At 37.4% G+C, this 19,039-nt stretch overlaps 1 protein-coding gene across 2 annotated transcripts in view; it reads left to right on the plus strand.

Moving 5' to 3' along the window:
* LOC126371802 (beta-glucuronidase-like) overlaps positions 1–19,039 on the plus strand; it is a 35,592-nt gene that overhangs the window by 13,339 nt on the left and 3,214 nt on the right. For both annotated transcript variants that reach the window (XM_050017162.1, XM_050017161.1), the window contains exons 2-10: positions 3,774–4,040; positions 5,667–5,849; positions 14,245–14,414; positions 15,840–15,982; positions 16,501–16,694; positions 17,175–17,321; positions 17,808–17,980; positions 18,223–18,366; positions 18,873–18,957. In XM_050017162.1, coding sequence (XP_049873119.1) covers positions 3,777–4,040; positions 5,667–5,849; positions 14,245–14,414; positions 15,840–15,982; positions 16,501–16,694; positions 17,175–17,321; positions 17,808–17,980; positions 18,223–18,366; positions 18,873–18,957 — 1,503 coding nt within the window. In that variant the 5' untranslated portion in view covers positions 3,774–3,776. The remainder of the gene's footprint in view (positions 1–3,773; positions 4,041–5,666; positions 5,850–14,244; positions 14,415–15,839; positions 15,983–16,500; positions 16,695–17,174; positions 17,322–17,807; positions 17,981–18,222; positions 18,367–18,872; positions 18,958–19,039) is intronic.

Here is a 19,039-nt window from a genome sequence, read left to right on the forward strand (position 1 = left end):
CTGTGGGCATAGGTTTGTGTCAAAACAACATGGTATACGGCCAAAGCTTTCAATCAAATAGAAAGAGCTAGTAGTTTCAATAATCAATAATTGCTTGCATCCATGACAATTTTTTATTGCGTTTTGAGGTGGTGATGGACACTTTTAAGACATAGATTTCTAGGATGGAATTCAAATAAAATCTTAGCCGTCAATTGAAAATAAAACAATGTACGATATCAAATTCCTCTCAACTTACCTACTTACATATATTCTTTCAGGGAGCATTATAAGTTCTTCACTAAGACAAGCTTAAACGAGCAAAATGCACTTCACAGCATAAAAAGCCACTACCCGCGCTCACTTTTGGCAAAGACTTCACATACGTCCTGCCCGTTCTGTATCAACAGTCCTACCCTACTTTTACCATAAACCTGATATCTATCTCAACATTGTAATCCCATCTGCATTCCGACTGCGACGGTCCCATCGCCGCAGAATTTTGATCAGTCGCTTTGTTCCTCGCCGTAGAAAGCACGGTTTTGTAACGTACGCATCAATGCATGTAATCTGCATTATTATGTACGCGCATCTGTTGTTCGTAACACTATTACACTGCTTTATGCGGTTATGCGCTCTGTTTAAAGACTACAATTGTTTTAAAACAACAGTTTTGCGCGTAAAAGTGTGTAAGTAATTTGATTCATGACTTGTTGATGTTTTAACACCATTTTATTTATTTCAATTAGCACAACGAATGAATACGACCAAACCGACTACGTTTTAGTGTGACCAATAGAATTCTACATTCTAAAGCTTGTCTTAAACGTATGTAAATAAAAACATATACAAACTTAGATATACTTAGCTTGGCTATCAAAAACGGTCGGTCGGTAAATGTCGGTTTTTTACGTACTTACATACCAAAAAGACTTTTATCATTAATCATACGCCTACATTCAAGCCGCCATTTTTTCACCTCACAATCCAATATGGTTCGTGGTTAAGGTATCAATTGCGCTTTCGAAGGTGGTTTACAACATAAGTATTTACAATCATATCACAATTTGTAGAAATGTAATCGGAGGCGACCGCTTCCAGTTCAGTAGTGTACCACAAAAGCGATCTATCTATATCAATTTATAAATCGCAGCAGGCAGAAATATGAGAATACAGCAATACTTAGTCGATATTTTTAAATTAAATAATTTGTAATGTGATAAAAATGTTTACACAATAGTGTTCCGTTTCTCTAGCTTAATCTATTACAAAGCTGATTACAACTTATCAATTTAAAATAGATAAAATATGACCGTTTCTTATCAAACGTACATTCCTTTTTTTCACTAGATGCTACACTTTCGCTACTACTATCGACTTACACATAAGTAAGTATGTACCTAAACTTACGTGCATAATACCGTGGTAGGTTCTCGCTCGCAGCCCCTTGGGGTTTTAAGGTAAATAATATGAACAACTGTATATATACGTGACAGGTCACCAACCCATCGCGTGTATCGTGTGCAACGTCGATGATCTGTGACGTGATCCCCAGTCGTCTTCAACGATTGAAGTTCTACACACAGACGTGGTACCGATGCTGCATACGGGATTGCATGACAATGCACCGCGCCTCAGTGAAATGGAATTCCTTAAAATCCATACAATTACTTCAACACCTTCTTTTCGGCGAACTTTTATAAAACGCGTGCATGCAACCCGATAATGTCGATAAAATACCCCTATTCCCTGCCCGAAACGTCTCTTGTGGCCATCAGCTTGTTGCTAGCGTTATCCCGTTTTTCACCTAACCTAACCTGAAGATTTGATAAGTCCGGTTTTTTATAGGTAGAAGCGACAGAACGCCTCATGCGGTGCCGCTTCTATTTTCCATTAAAATTTACCTGGGGTGATAGTAGCGCGTCAAATATTTTACACGTACAGTCCCTGTTTGTACACGGAATTGTTGGAATCGTTATAATCTCTTCTGCAATTTGTAAACCAATTGTACCGTCAATTACATGTTACATACAAAAACCTTTCGAAAGTAAAAGAAGAAAGCGAACAATGGTGCATTTATCGATTTTACTTCCAGCAAAAGGTCTGGTGACTAATTAGTTCCGTAACTATCGTTTTCCGATCGATGGATGCCGATTCCACTTCAAGTGGGTTATCCAACGATGTTGTAATTGTACATATACATTACAGTGTTTATGTATTTGTTTGTTTGTTCATTTCCACAATATTAATATGTATTTTTTTCTTCCCATCGTACAAAAATAACAAAAACCCCGTCTTAAATTGATACTAAGTAACACACCTTTTTCACTCATTTCGTTGTCTCGTGTCATACAGGAATTGAAAATGCAATTACATAGTGGCCCCAATTCCTGCAAATACCTCCTAATTTTACTTTAAGTTATACCTGTCATTTTCTTATCCACTGTTAAGGAAAGAGACGGACGATTGACAGCTCTTAATTTTAGGAAGAATGAGTAAATGAATGAATAACCTTGGCGAATCAAAAAGGTATCTCGCTGGTATGGAAACCGTTTGACGTGTGTTGTTAACTTAATTCTGTTATTAGCCAATGCAAAAATTTTGACAGATTAAAATTAGATGGTGTCTACAGGAATTAGCACCAGTAAGTACTTAAACTTAAAACTTATACCTGAACTGAACTTATAACGGAACATGCTGCTATATTCTCATATGATTGACTGATTAATTACATAATTATCTCACACGCGACGGGGCGACATGACGGTTGCGACGCGTCGTGTCTTAACTGTTTCACTTTTACTATAAATTCATTGCGATTAGACAACGGCAAAAAAATGAGAAATTGCTCATTATCCGTGGCGCAACATGTCAGTTAAGCCATGATATTATCCAGCTATATTCATAAAATGATCACTGTCTTTTCTGTCAAAAGAAAAATACTTAGTTGAAATCTACGGTCAAAAGCTTTAAACAAATAAGGTACTTACTTAGTTAAAAAAGGGTTCGAGGGGTTATAGGGCGCGTGCATAAGTATAGGATCTAATGTTTTACACTTTGTTTTGAACACCCGGTCACATTGGAGCCAGAATAGCTGTCCATCCGAGTTGAAAGTGTATATGAGTTTGGGTTCCTTGCGTGTTTGGCGAAGAAGTTTGGATTTGACAGTCACATTCGAAAGGAGCACGAGAGAACAGACTGAGATCACCATTTTCGGATACGACAAGGAGGACTATAAAATGTTTTATAATAAATAACATCAATAACATAATTATAATAATACCAAATGATAATGTTTAATACTTAAGTATTAATAATGATAAAAACATCATAAACATAAGTATTAAACAAAAGTAAAGATTTTTCTTTACTTACTACGTAACAAAATATAGGACAGTGGGTCAAATTCACTTTCAAGACATGGATAAACTTCAAATTTCTTGTCTTCTTGCTCACGTAAAACTTTTTTAATAAATTGTTTAGCTAAGCGGAACTTGGAATATTTCGACAAAATAGTTAATGACGTTTTCGGCAAATCTACAATAAGTCACAAAAACGGAACTTGGAATAAAAACTGGGTACACGCGCGGGAAAAGATGATCTTATTTCCGAACGGCTTACACTAACTGTTTATTATACTAAATATTATTTATTTATTTATTTAATAGTTTATTGTACACAGAACAGGATATAAAACAATTAGAGTAACACAAGACAGACAAACGGTTCAGCTTATTTCTAGTAGAAATCTCTTCCAGCAGACTAAAATATGAATATGTTTCTCTTCTTTACAGAAAATGCGGGCATGGACTACAAAATTACTATTGCTGGCTGTCCTGTCAATATGCATGGTTAACGCGTTAATCCCCAGTCCAACATCTGGTAATATTATAAGTGTAGTGCCAAAACAACGAGCATTCAACACAGGAGGAGCCCTTTACCCTCAAACAACAGAAACCCGAGATCTCAGAACTCTTAATGGAATATGGAACTTCAGAAAATCCCCCGTGGATCCTGAATATGGTTTCAAACATGGATGGTTTGAACAGGACCTAGATAAGGTAAATCCATAATTACAAAATCGACAACTACGTCTATTTACAATTTTAAGAGCGATGTAATATTTCTATGCAACGGATTGAAGGTGCAAAACTGCTCTTAAATTTATAATCAGATGATGCAAATAGCTATAGAGCATGAAAAGGCAAACCGTTGCACCATCAGTGGCGTATTTGCATTACTAAATAACTTTGAATCTAAGGGAATCTTAATTATTCGTAAGTCAATAATATATATAACAAGCGTAAGTCACCAAATTGCAATTATGCACTGTCAAAGGTGATACCGTCGTGCGCGTGCGTCGGGCTACCGCATGAAGACTCGTATGCCATCATCAGCGCGGTGTGCTGTGTATTTAACCTGCTCCTCACGGGGTGCTGGCTTCAAAGCTTGGAGCACTGGATCTTGAGTACGCAGCCGCCCATCTTTAACATCTTCCAAAAATACGAAAAATTCGAACGCGGCTTCCTTGAACACTGGTTTCAAAAAGACCTGCATCAGGTTCTGACATCTGATTTACTTGTTTTGGAATTTCTGTTTCTCAATTGGCTTCGCTTCTTATATCATCAATTCGTCAATTAGCTTCGCTTATGAAGTCGGCACCCGTTTTGTGAGCACGTAAGCGTCACATCGTTTGCAAAGAATTAACAGAATGTCTGGCCTATTCACGTGTCTCTTCTATTGACTTAGACACAATTGAGTACTGTTGTTAACAAATTCAAATAAATGAAATACTAATACCGAGACAAGCTAAATAGCAACTAATCGGCCTTGACGTCTATTTGATCAGTCTAAAAATGTATTTACTCTCCTGAACAACTGGCAAAATAATATCGCAGAATTCTTCACATTGAAGTAACATTACTTACTACATGTTCTAGTAGCTCAGTTTAGTGAGCAATACAGAAAATGGATGCAACTATCAATCAAAAGTGAAATGGTTTTGCTGCATGTGTGTGATGCACTATTTACTTTGCGCCTTGCATTTTTTATGTAATAAACTAGCAAACCTCATAAAGATGTTCAATTGTGTAAGAGTAATGAAACTGAATAACATTTATTCCTATACTTTATCAGGTTCACAAGTTCATGCAACTCGGACATGAACGAGTTATGGTACACAAAATTCACAATGTTGTTTAGTTTCACGGATTTCTTCAACGTGTTGTTACGATCATACGTCACAAAACATTTTAATTATTCAAGTACTTATTTATAATTTCTATTAATCATTCTATTGTAAATCACAGTAACGATCTAAGTGGTTAGCCTATATACTTAATAATTCTCAAAATTACTTAGTATATATTTTCATTATAACGTATGTGCGTGTACGGTCACGAGTACTAATAAGTATACACTTTAAAACCATGTCACATTAACATTTTTGACAAATTAAACCGTAAGTCTCATTAAATTTCAAATATGGTAGGGCGACAGGGTTCTAAAGTGGGTATATTATATTGCTCATGACTGTACTACCTAATTATCTAATAGGTAAGCCTAAATACTATTGTAACGACTCAATATTTAACTCACCCTATGGAAATATTTTTTATTAGCAAAACTGTTTACATACTTATTATTTTATTCTTTTGTATGGGTAAAGTAAACAAATATTTCCTCAGACGGGACCAGTAATACCAATGCCAGTGCCATCATCGTACAACGACATCGGAGAAGATGCCTCATTGCGCGACCACGTCGGGCTGGTGTGGTATGACCGGAGGTTCCACGTGCCCCCGTGGTGGCTGCGGGGTGAGCAGCGAGTGTGGCTGCGGTTCAGCAGTGTCCACTATGCAGCTCAAGTGGTAAGTGTTTTGTATCTGCATTAAGATTCGTCATATACACACACACACACACACACAACACAACAACATAACAACCACACAACAACAACACAACAACAACAAACACAAACAGTTAAACTGTGTTTCGTTTGTAGCTGGCGAGGTGTGGATACTATAAACCACTGCCTTCTTCTTCGAGGATACAGGCATAATACTATGTGTGGACGCATTTGAGATGGAATGCAGCGAGATTGCTGACAACACGAAGTGGAAGCTCAAAGGAGACAACCTAAACTAGGAAAAACAGATTCCCTTTAAAGAAAACTTATACCTAACTGACAAAAATTAGAGTACTGACCAAATTAGTTTAAAATATTTATTCATCTAAGATAAGTAAAACGATAAACGCTGATAAGAAAAACGTCGGGCCTCTATCGCCAATTTCTCGAGGTCGTCTGTCTGTGAGATTATATTAGCTTAAAGACAATTTATCGCTATAATTACTATAGGTACCTACGATTTTGTCTGTAGTCGTAAGTAATGAAAGACAATACAATACAATGCAATACAATACAAAAACGGTTTATTGCAAATATAAACACAACACTAACAACAATTACAAATGTGACAGGAGAAGTACAATCGGCGGCCTTATTGCTGAATAGCAATTTCTTTCAAGACTTGACATTGACCTCCGTAAAAGAATCACAATCCACCACGTTGCTCTACTGCGGGTTGGTAACGATAACGCATTGTGCAAGTTATCAAAACTTTGTACTTACATTTACAAATATTAAGTACTGATATGAAACAACATTTTTACGTTACGCGCTCCATCGACATTATGTGTTCGTTGTTCTTTGTAGAGGATGTTATATTTACCTCTACCGCAATCACACCGCGGTTACTTTACGGGCTGTTTAATATCTTTCTCTGGTTGACAATCCCACATCCACAACGCGAGCAATAAAATAGCTAGTTTTATATACAGTAAACTAGCGACCCGCCCCGGCTTCGCTCGGGTGCAATGCTGAGGAAAAAATTGAATTATTTACGACATCACAAAACCACAAAAATAACAGTATTTCTCCACTATTTAATGGATGTAATTATACATATAAACCTTCCTCTTGAATCACTCTACCTATTAAAAAAAAACGCATCAAAATCCGTTGCGTAATTTTAAAGATTTAAGCGTACATAGGGATATAGGGACAGAAAAAGCGACTTTTGTTTTATGCTATGTAGTGATTCTCATACAAAAGTTGTACGTATGTTGGTACCTATTTAATTATTTATGTAATTCAGTAAAAGACAAGCTGATTATAATATTTAACCATAAATAGTCAAGTTACGTCATTGTTCTGCGTATCCTGTTCCGATCGTATCTACAAAACTGTAACTTTGCATAACACAAAACATTTGTTTTTCACATCTTTAATTTTTTTTATAGTCTGAACGTTTAATAATTATAATTTGGCTACCGTATCCGGCCTCCGTCGGATGAATAAGACAAAAACGTTTTTTTACTTATACGTATAATAACAAAAATAAGGTTAAGTATGTTTACAAATAGTATAACGCACGATAATAATGATTTTGCTTGAATTACGAAACTTGTGTACCTGTTTAATGTCAGTTAGAAAGTGGACATTTTCTGAAAGGGTCATTCATAAGTATCTATGTAAGTATAAAACAATAGTCAAATAATCAGCCAATATTCCCATTATCGCTATCGGCGAAGCAACAGGTAATCTTATTAGAATCCAAAAAAACACGATCGTAAATCTCGCAATTATGAACTAAACTAGATACTCTTATGCCGGTGAAATCAGGATTGTCAATGCGGTAAGGGCATCGATCCAGCTCACACTAGAGGTGCCCGTCGCTAGGCAATTGCGCTGTAATTGGCCAATTTGTCAGGCCACGGGCTGACCTGACAAGGATTTGAAAGCAAAAGAGACACTCATAATAAGCTCGTCTCCTGCTAATACGTGAAATGTAATCTAATCCAACATTGTTGAAAAACTAATTATAATTGCAGCCCAAGAATACCTCCTTGAGGTACTAAGACAACTTATCGACAGAATTCTTAGAGTTTCCTCGGAACAATAGAAAACGTGACGAAAATGTTGTTACCCACTTGGTTACAGGTCACCAAAATTGCATGTTACAGTATCATTAAGGTAGGAGAGTGTCACATTCGGACATCATTCTTGCAATTGCGGACCAGAGGGCAGGAATCACTGACCTCGCTTAACCGACATTACTCAATCAGCTTCCTACTGACCTGTGCGGACATTCCCACAGCTTCGGATTGTACAGCATGTTCTAGGTTAAGAACGAAAATCTAATTATTACTACAGATAAAAGCAACATTACCTTATGTCAGACAACAGATTACTTCCAATTTAATTTAGGTACGGTCGGCCGCAATAACATAGTTAATTACCTATACATGCTTATTCCGATCTCTTCATCATCATCAGCCGTACGAGGCCCACTGCTGGGCATAGGCCTCCCCCAAGGATCTCCACGACGATCGTTCCTGCGCTGCCCGCATACAGCGGCTTCCCGCGACCTTCACCAGATCGTCGGTCCGAACTCTTATCACTAATGAATACGGAGAATAAGTTTACACGTGTTGGAGTATCACCACAAACTATGGCTCACCTTTTGTGCTGTCCTAAGTGCCCTAACACCTGCACTATTAAAGACCTTTACGAAGCCACTGACAATGCCGTAAGCGTGGCCAATTATTGGTCAGCAAAAATTTAGTATCGATCGCCATCGACTCGCAAAGAAAAAGAAGTTTACATAAACCTAAAACTGGGACAATTTTAAATATAGGTACTTAAGTAGATATTAGTACAGAAGACAGGGATCGAACGTGACAATAGTGTAATCTTCAGTATTACCAAACAACTTTACATCCCAAGCAGGTATTCAAATCGCAATATTACTATCAAGCCTAATTAATTACCACTATATTATGTGACACCGTACAGATCATAAAAATAGATAACATCAACGCGTGACTACCGCCTACGTGTTAGTACTTTGAAGGCTGGAGTTCTCATGATTAACGCCCTGTCGCATTCTGCTGATTTGATATACTGAGATATGAAAGCGCTTGTTTAAAATATGCCACAATATAAATAACAAAGAGTCCTCGTGTAAGATATCTAAGATAATGCGGCTACAATTTGTAAAACGTTACATAAAACTTCTTTTGTTCTTAAAATATGGCAGATTCATAAGTAAATACCTACTACCAACTTCTTTGACTCGCTCTAAAACAGAGTTAAAGCACAGATTAAGTACTTATAATGAGGGAAGTAGAATGGAAGTACTAAATAGTTACTTAATACGTACACCTATAGATACCTATTATGATTATGAGTACTACACGCGTAGGTCGTATCTACCTAGGTATATATGCTGTTACTAGGATGGTTACACCTTAGATTCAGAGCTTTTTTCGTACTTTTTCTTACGTGTTACGTTTCAGGCGGATGTTACGTAGCACCTTTTCCAAAAGCAACTCAGCACGCAGCCGTTGATCACCACTAAACTAATCAGACAAAGCCTCATGAATATTTACGGGGTCAGCTTTGTTTACTACAGAATAATAGTACCTACTGTCAGGACCGATTAATAATAAGATTGGAAAAATCCACAGGATCCTGTAACGGACTTTTCGCGCTTTTTAACTGAAAAGATTCAACAAGGACGATAGTTAGAATTCATTTAAATTGTGCATTTGTAAATAAAGGTGCTAAAATCAAATGTGTATGTAGTTATAGTAGGTACTGCCCTGTGGGCTCTCAAGACTTCTGGAAATAGCAACGTCCTGCGCGTATCGAGACATTTGGCTAGATTACGAACTATGCAGGGTGGCAGTAACCTTATCGGGTTTAACTTCAACTTCCCCTGCGTTTCGCTTCGCCACCCTTTCTTAATTTATGGGTAGAACATTGCCCTTGAAATTAAAAATGTTTTTCTGTGCCTAAAAATAAATTAATTTTATAATTAAGTACATATTGACTTCCGTAACCCTTTAATCTTCATAATCAAGATTTATTATTAACTTTAATTATTGTACTTACTGATTTGTTGTGCATAATTTGAAGCAGGTACTCAAAATAGGTGAGATAACTTCATTAACCTTGTAAAGCCCGGATTTCCAGACACAATAGCTAAACAATGGGGTTTGGATTTTAAAAGTGAGCCTACGATCCTAAAATAAGAATGGGTCTGATCAGAGCTAGCAATTATGTGTATTACGTTAGTAGTTAATGATCTGTGATCCAACCAAAAACTTATTAGTAAAATTATACGAAAAGGTACACGTAGAGAGTCGCTTAAGGAGTAGATACAGCTGTCATCAAAGAAATTGTAGGTATTTTTCAGACCGATTATACTATTCCAAATCCAGAAGTTACTGTCTTTGTCTCAGTAGTTTGACAAATTACATGGCTGCCGAAACTGACATCATATTTTTTAGTTAAAAGTTCAATGCCATTTCATGGATGTTATTCAAAGCTAAAGACTTGTCCATCCATTGTTAAAAAACCTTGTGAAGTAGGTACATAACAAAACAATTTTACACCTTGTCAAAACAATTGTATTGCATACTTGTTTTCGTTACACATTATTGAACAACTTAGTTTAAAAGGATAAACGTGTGGGAACGCAAAACAGTAATACGTCGGAATATTGGGTTTTGTAACGAAGTGGATATACATTTATATGAAACCACGACCATTTTCCCTATTCCATATAAACAGGAGTATTAAATTTTTGCTTCTCTTGGGTAGATACCAGATGGTCCCATAAACTTGATAAACAAAACCTTCTCAAATTACAAGTTCCAAATCGAGAGAGATGGTCCGTGTAGCTCTATGAGCGAGATACATATCAACGTATATTATGACGTGGCCAGATCTTACAATTGATCATTTCATGATGTGGTCATATTTTTTGAAATAACCAACATAAGTTGACCATATCGTTGAAACTTCAACACATCGTTAACAACACAATCGTAACATATCGTTAATGTAGGCAATGCAGTGTACATGCTATGTGGTGTAATAAAAATGCGAATAGTCGATTCATTACTTAGGTGCAAAATTATTTACCTAAGTAATCGATACTATCGATACGGAAAATTGTACAATTAAATTAATTCATCATTTATAATATCAATTAAGTATTAAATATAATCGACACCAGCGCTAGTACCGCTGGATAATGTTATTAATTTTACGATATGATTGCCAAAGTTTGGCCATATCATGAAGTAATCATGCATTTAGTTGCTCATATCGTTAAACTTTTTGTGTTCATTGATCTGCCCAAACTACATCATGTTGTGGCCAACGAATTATATTCTATTTTATGGAATATGACCACTTCATGAAATGATCGAGCGTATCATGGAGTGATCAATTCTAAGATCTGGCCACGACATATACATATTTACAAGAAATGCTCGTTTAAGGGGTTGATATATCAATGTAGAAAAATTGCGTAGTATGGTATGATCATAATGTACTTACATAACGCCAGTTCTTTATTTGGTTGTATAAGAATTCCAGTTACTTACGTATCATTTCGTTACACCTACATGGGGTTATTGTACTGAAGATTTGGTTTCTTCCATTGAGGATACAATAATATTATTTTTTTCTCTTTTTTATTTTAATTTTTTTGTATTTTTGTCTTTTTTCTTATTATTTTTAAGGTTTCGTTTTATTTTATTGAAACAAAATAAATAACACAATATCCCTTCTACACTAAAGTAGCTATTATTAGATAAGAACACATAACAAGCATCACGCCTATATTCCAAAAAGGGTAGGCAGAGATAAAGTTGTATAGTACTTATATGGTATATACACCCACTCCTCGCCAGCTATGTTTTAGTCCCATGTAATAGAAGGCGAGCCCATTGCCTATTGTCTGAAATCCTGGACACCACGGAAATAAAAAGAAGATAAAAAGGGAATTCGCCATAATCATGCCTACGTGCTACCCCATTAAGATGTAGCAAAACCATGCTTTCTTTGTCTAACATACATTTTAGTAGGTATGCAAGTTAGGAAGTAACTTTTGGATTCACGTACCTACTTACCTTTTATCTATGGCTAATGAACCCACATTTAAGCAATAGTTGCATACACAAATACTTATATCTGTCCATAAACATAGCACCTGCTGAGTACCAGATAACCTAGTATGTGAGTATTGAGTAATTGAGCAAATACTCAAAGGTACCTATATAGATAGCAAAAATTGCATTACAAAACTACTACACTTAACTACTTGGTGATTAGAGTAACTATTGCTAACAAAATGCTGAAGTAAAATGTAGAGTTACAAATAGATATAAAACATTTAAATATGTGATTCCTTATAATACAATTGTGAGGTAATGTTTTAAGTGTTTTGTGTGGTTTTTCATGAATACATAAGTCAATCGTTTTTCCTAGCTAGCAGTTCACAGATTCACAGGTTCAGTCCTTTTTAAACTATATAGTCCATAGAATTCACCATGTTTATCCATAACATGCTAACTACCGTGAATCATGCTGAAATTTTAGCCAGCATAGTCACGCGAGGTTCCCATAAAAGGCTAATGAAAACATCGAATGAAAGTGAAAGACATTATACTCTGGTGCTAATATAACCAAATTTGAAAATGGAACATTACAGAAATCATATTTTTACTCATATTAGGGAACATTGCATGGCCGTTTCGAATGTACGAATTTGAATAATGTACATTACGTAATTTCTAGGAAGTCTACATATAAAATTTCATACCAAAGAAGCAATGGCAGTTTTATGTGAACCCATTGTGGGAAACCCGAGGTCGAATGTTATCGTGACACAATCACCACCGTCGTTTAGAAAGAGTTTTGTTACAAAGTTGTACGTCCCCATAGCCTGTTCCCATAGTAAAGTAATTATTTCACAACAACACTTAGAAGTTTTCAACATGACTTTGCGGAATTTATTGCAAGCATTAAATGAAGATGATATCATAACAGCAAATGTGGATGTAGGTATAATTCCGTTTAATATTCAGATGTAAATTTGGTCAAGTGTTTACTAGTCACTATTAAAATGTTGTTTTTCATGAGATCGGGTCGTGAACGTGTATCATCGGCACGATAAAAGTGCCTAATAAATTGGTAGCGGGCCGTTACGTAGAACTAAATAAAAAACCTGACAACTTGTGCGGACACCTGCTGTCTTAAATTTTACACCGGGGTAAAGTCTTCAACGCTTATCACAGTAAACCTATTCAAATGTCCGACAAGAAATATAATATAATTTATGTCCTAGTTTTATATGGGTAGGTATATTTGTTTCATGAAATTTGTACGCATATGTAGGTATGTCTATCCAGGGATTTTATGGATATGAAATTTCGGATACGGATTGGATACGGATTTAAGAATGATTATTATACCGGATGCGGTTACGGATACGGATAATAAATTATTTCGGACTATCCGCTAGTTTCGGATAATTTTGATTACAGATATTATTTTTTTAACGAATTTCAAAAGTAAAACATATAAGTTGGTTTTATTGACAACGACAAAAGTTATAACGACAAGTTATTATGTTATGACGACAAAAGAAGAAAAAACGCAAGCAATGCGCGACTTGTGTTTCGGCACAGGCAGCGGCCAGCTGACCAAAACAACTTCTCATAACGTGTCTCAATTAGGCTCTGCCCTTATCGGAAATTGTCCGAAACTAATATTTCGAATTCGGTTACGGTTACGGATGATTTTTTAATTCGGATATCCGATAGTTTCGGTTACGGAGCCCCCTAACATCCCTGTGTCTATCTATAGTATACACTGTATAATTTCCTTGTCATCGAGCTCAGCTGGATGAAATCTCTTTCTTAGAGATTACCTGTACTGTTTGTTTTCTTTGTATGTTTCTTTTGTCTGTTATATTGTGTACAAATATATTATAAGGATCCATGATACCGCAGTCCGGAGAACACGTGATTTACATCGTGGTATCGTGGTGGTGGTGGTACTGTTTCGAATCCCGGCTCGGACTCTAAACCAATTTGACTTTATGGGTTGGAAATTTGTGTTTCGATCACAGATAATTAACATTACGCGGTTTCCAATATTTGTGGCCGGTTCATGGCAATAGGCTCACCTCTATTACATGGGACTTAAACATAGCTGGCGAGGTGTGGGTGTAATACTCACCAACCGAGCGAGATGTTATGTTATTTTATGTTAAATATAATCCAGAATTGGCCTGCACAACCATTTAAAAAGTGCATGACCTTGCGACAATGATAGTGATGAACCGTGTAAAACAGATATTATGAGGCTTATGATGATTAACATTATAACCGCTCCACTTCCAGTGGGTGAACGGCAAGCAGGTAACATACCACGAGATTGGGCACCTGCCGTTCGAGGTGGAAATCACCGATGTGGTCCACCACAACTCCAGCAACCTCCTCACCGTGGCCGTCGACAACACGCTGCTCAGCGACACCGTGCCGCAGGGGACTATTAAAGATTTCTACGTTGGGTATGTATAATTTTAAAGTATATTTGATTTGATGTGTTCTTCTCTTCTTCTACCGTGTGAGTTATGAGGTGGATTACCAACCTCATCAACGCTGGTATCGGGTATTATTGAGCCGCCAAAGGCGCCTGACTCATGAGACAGATGATTACGTGCTTACATCAGAAGTAACCGTTACATAAGAAGTAACCGGGACCAACGGCTTAACGTGTCTTCCGAAACTCGAATCATCCGTTCAATACACAAACATGTGTGAGGTCTCGTATAGGTCCTGCTGCGTTGTATACAGTGCCTAACTAGATCATATGAAAACGAGTCATAAAACTATTTATTTATACCTTTTGGGGTTTCCCAGATACTGCAATTAAACACTAAGTAGGTAATTAAGACAAAATATTTACTTCATGTGCTAGCAAGCGCGCGTGAGCCGGCTAAATATCCACATCCGTATTAAGATCAATTACCCCTACAGACTTACCCAAGCAGTTGATTCATGCACTGAATTCTGTAGTAAACGTTGTTTACAACGGCTAAAGTTAGGATAAGCGCAGCCCAAGGACAGAGGCGTGCCGATCACTTTCTGATAACATTGAAAAATTACTGTATATACTATTATAGATATTATAGATACAATTTTTTTTTAAAAAGAAACAGCAAAATGGATTTAAATATAGGGTACATTCACTTGCGATATTCCATCGAAATGCGGTCATATACACCTCCTAGGCAATACTTACTGGAAAAGGCTGACACCAGTGGCAGCCCTAGCAAAATATTTAGGTGATGCCGAAACCTAAAAATAAAAATTTTTCGATTAGTTTACCTATTTAAATCTTTTAAAAATGTTTTTTACGGCCACCCGGTATGAGTTTTATGTGGCCACAATCTAACCCGATGGAGTTAAAGGTAAATCAGTGTTGGTTGATTTTGGTTGCATACCTCACACCGCCCTAGGGCCGCAACTAACAAGAACCATGGAATTTGGTTCGCGTCGGTTTTTCAATTAATGATTCTGGTTCTATAATTTTTATGTTATATCCCCTAGCCCCCTAATAATATACCTAATAATTGAATACAATCCTTCTTCCCGTTAACAAGGAAACAGCTGAGTAAGTACGAACATATGTGAAAAAAGAAACTGTTTCTAGTAAAAACAGCTCAAAGAAAAATATATCTAGGTACGTATACATTTTGAGACATTCCAACGAAGTGCGGTCATCTACTATTTAGCCACAGTAGACTCTATTGATAGTCAGTACGATAACGAGTACTAATATGTATATACTTTGAAACCATGTCACATTAACTTTTTTGACAAATTATAACTCTCATTAAATGTCAAATATGTTAGTCCGACAGGGTACTAAAGTGGGTACATGATATTTCTCTTGACAGCACACTATAATGATCGTTTCGTTCACCTTCCAGGCAGAACAAGACCCGACAAGAGCAGTCGTATACGTTCGACTTCTTCAACTACGCCGGCATCCACCGCACTGTGTTCTTATACTCCACGCCGCAGCTCTACATCGATGACGTCATCGTCAACACAGACATACAGGGTCATACAGGTGATTACTTTAAAAAAGGCTACTTTTACACATCCCAGATGGCACAACCTTATTGCCCGAACGTCCCCAGATAACGATGAACCAGTTTCCCACCTTCTCATCACAAATTTCTAAATATTTTAAAACAGTGGTATAACCACACCCCGGACACTTCATACATAACACCTCGGTTTACACGCGCTTGTGCACCTGTGTGTGTGATGACTGACGCCATACGATTGAAGACTAAACTATGTCCGAGGGGAGTTGAGGTAAACCTAACTCAGACGCTGGTGGGGAGCGGAGAGTTGCCGTTCTATACGTAGTATTATTCCTTATTCTATGGTATAACACTGTTTACTTTATAACCGTTTTTATAAAGTAGAACATTTTTCGACAACGAAAATTGCTTGCGTAGGCTTGAGGCGCCACTAGCCGATATTTGGTAGGGAGAAAACTGCACATTATGATAAACATTAGTAAGTGCGTCGCCGCTGCTCTTGGTCTGCCATGCCCTAATATTTGTCAAATTCTTTCAGGTTTCGTGGTGTACAACGTGACCTACAAAGGACCCAATTTTGGCGACGTGCAGTGCCTAGTCCAACTGTTTGACAAGAGTGAGGTACAAGTGACTGCTCTGCAAGACTGCGCTGGTCTCTTGGAAGTGCCTAACGCCTACTTCTGGTGGCCGTATCTTATGCATCCTGAGCCGGGATACTTGTACACTTTCAAGGTAAGCTACTACTTACAGAAGTAAATACGTAGTCGGTACATGATCCATGTCAGAAGCCTCATAAGAACAGATGCAATAATAACTAACCACACAACCCTAATAGAAGCTCACCGATCCTGGACTGATCGAATAAAAAAACACATTTAGCCGTTATCTATCCGAGCGTGTCGTGAAAGCCGAAAGAGGGATCGTGTCTTTTCTAACACGATGAACCAATAACTGGACAATAGGTTAATCACCTGACACCATTTTGGTATGGTTCGTCGCATCTATCCTAAGGACATCGCATCAAAAGTGACTGTAAGCGGTCTTCTGATTACATGTGGCTCTGCCAACTCCAATACGGGTGTCAACTCCCATACTATATGATTACCTACCATTCATAGTTATGATAACATAACACGTAAGTACTTAAACACACGTAGGTACGTAAGTACCTAAGTACTTACGTGTTATGTAACATTTATCTCTTATTCGCAGGCCTCTATCCTAGGACCGAAGGGAGAAGTCGTAGATACATACAGCCAAAAAATTGGCATCAGAACGGTGACATGGACCAATACAACCATCTACCTCAACGAGAAACCAATCTACCTCAGAGGATTTGGAATGCATGAGGATTCTGATGTAAGTCTTTCGATAGTTCATAAGGAAGAGTAAAACTCACAATTGTATTTTTGTCTTCTGGAGCCTCTAAGGCCAAAGTTACAATCCACATTATAAAAAGTATCAGGCTATCGTCGCTGAGCCAACGACTTCGATGCAGAATACCGGCAGAGTACCCCTGATCGCATGATCCACCTCAACGATATCCACATACCCAAAACGATTGAAAAAGCTAATTTCCTACTACATAATGTAATTAGTCTAACTTGGGTAATAAAGTATGCCAGGCACATCGAGTTCTTTGATCCCGTCTAATTACAGAGTATTAATTGCTATGTCAGGAGCTTTTCTGGTTTCTTGATTATTTGTAGTTCTGCCCACCCCTTCGGGGCATACGGGCGTGAGTTTATGTATGTGTGTATGTGTTTTCTGGCGACTCATTACCTTGACATCACACGACAGAAGAAGTAGAAGAAGATAAAGATGCCTTCTGATATCATCTTCCAGTTGCGAGGCAAAGGTTGGGACCCAGTGCTATGGGTGAAGAACTTCAATCTGATCAGATGGATTGGAGCGAATGCGTTCCGGACGTCTCACTACCCGTACGCAGAAGAGATCTACCAACTGGCTGACGAGCAAGGAATCATGATTATTGATGAATGTCCTAGCGGGGATACTGAGTGAGTCATAACTCATTGAGAAATGGTATATTCACCTTTTAAAAGTGTTTTGTCCACGGAATGTCAGATAAATACTACCTACTATCCTTTATGATTGAATATTGTACTCTTATCACTATGAGCAACAATTCCTGAAACCAAGGTTTGTGGCCACCGGGTTAGAGTTGAAGCATTTAATAGATTTATTTTAAAAGATTGTTTCAGACCAAGAAAATATCACATACTAAGTTCAATTTCCGCAGTTTCTTTACCCACGCACTACTGACGAAACACAAGCAGTCTCTGACGGAGCTGATCCGCCGAGACAAGAACCACCCCAGTGTCATCATGTGGTCCATATCCAACGAGCCCCGGTCTGCCAAGAAAGAAGCTGATGCTTATTTCGAGTATGTAACTAGTTATTTATTATTATGTAAATTTATGTTTAAATGAATACATTTACTGACGTGAGGTCTGCAAAATTATGTCACGTCCGTGAGTCCCAAAGGAGTGGTCATAGCCACAAATTATCACAAGACAACAAGCAGTGACTTTTGATACGAAGTTAAGACATATCTATAACATATAGATATGTCTTAACTTCGTTTAGAACAGTTTAGTGACAAATGATCAGCCCAAAAGCCCCTATGATATTTGGGCAAATTCAAAAATTCAAATTCAAAAATATCTTTATTAAGTTTGTAACATAGTTACACTTTGAATCGTCAATTTTTACATAACGAACGTCTCATCCGCCTAAAACTACTACAGCTTCTCACAACCTGTATAGCCGGGGAAAAGAAGCTGCAAGAAAAACCTCGGCACAGGGCCCTAGACGTTCTTTAGGGCCCTGTGCCGAGGTTTTTCTTGCAGCTTTCTTGGGCTTAGGTTGTAATATCAAAATATTTTACAGGGAGGTTGTGCGACATGTAAAGGCAATGGATCTTTCACGACCAGTTACCATTGCCATTGCTCAAGGCTACAACATCGACAGAGCCGTGAGTATTTGACATATTCGTCATAATTATTTAAGTATGCATTAGGTATGTCATCCATCTTATTATGAATAAACGTAAACAC

Source organism: Pectinophora gossypiella, chromosome 13 (assembly GCF_024362695.1).
Source record: "Pectinophora gossypiella chromosome 13, ilPecGoss1.1, whole genome shotgun sequence".
In the NCBI taxonomy this organism is placed as follows: domain Eukaryota; kingdom Metazoa; phylum Arthropoda; class Insecta; order Lepidoptera; family Gelechiidae; genus Pectinophora; species Pectinophora gossypiella.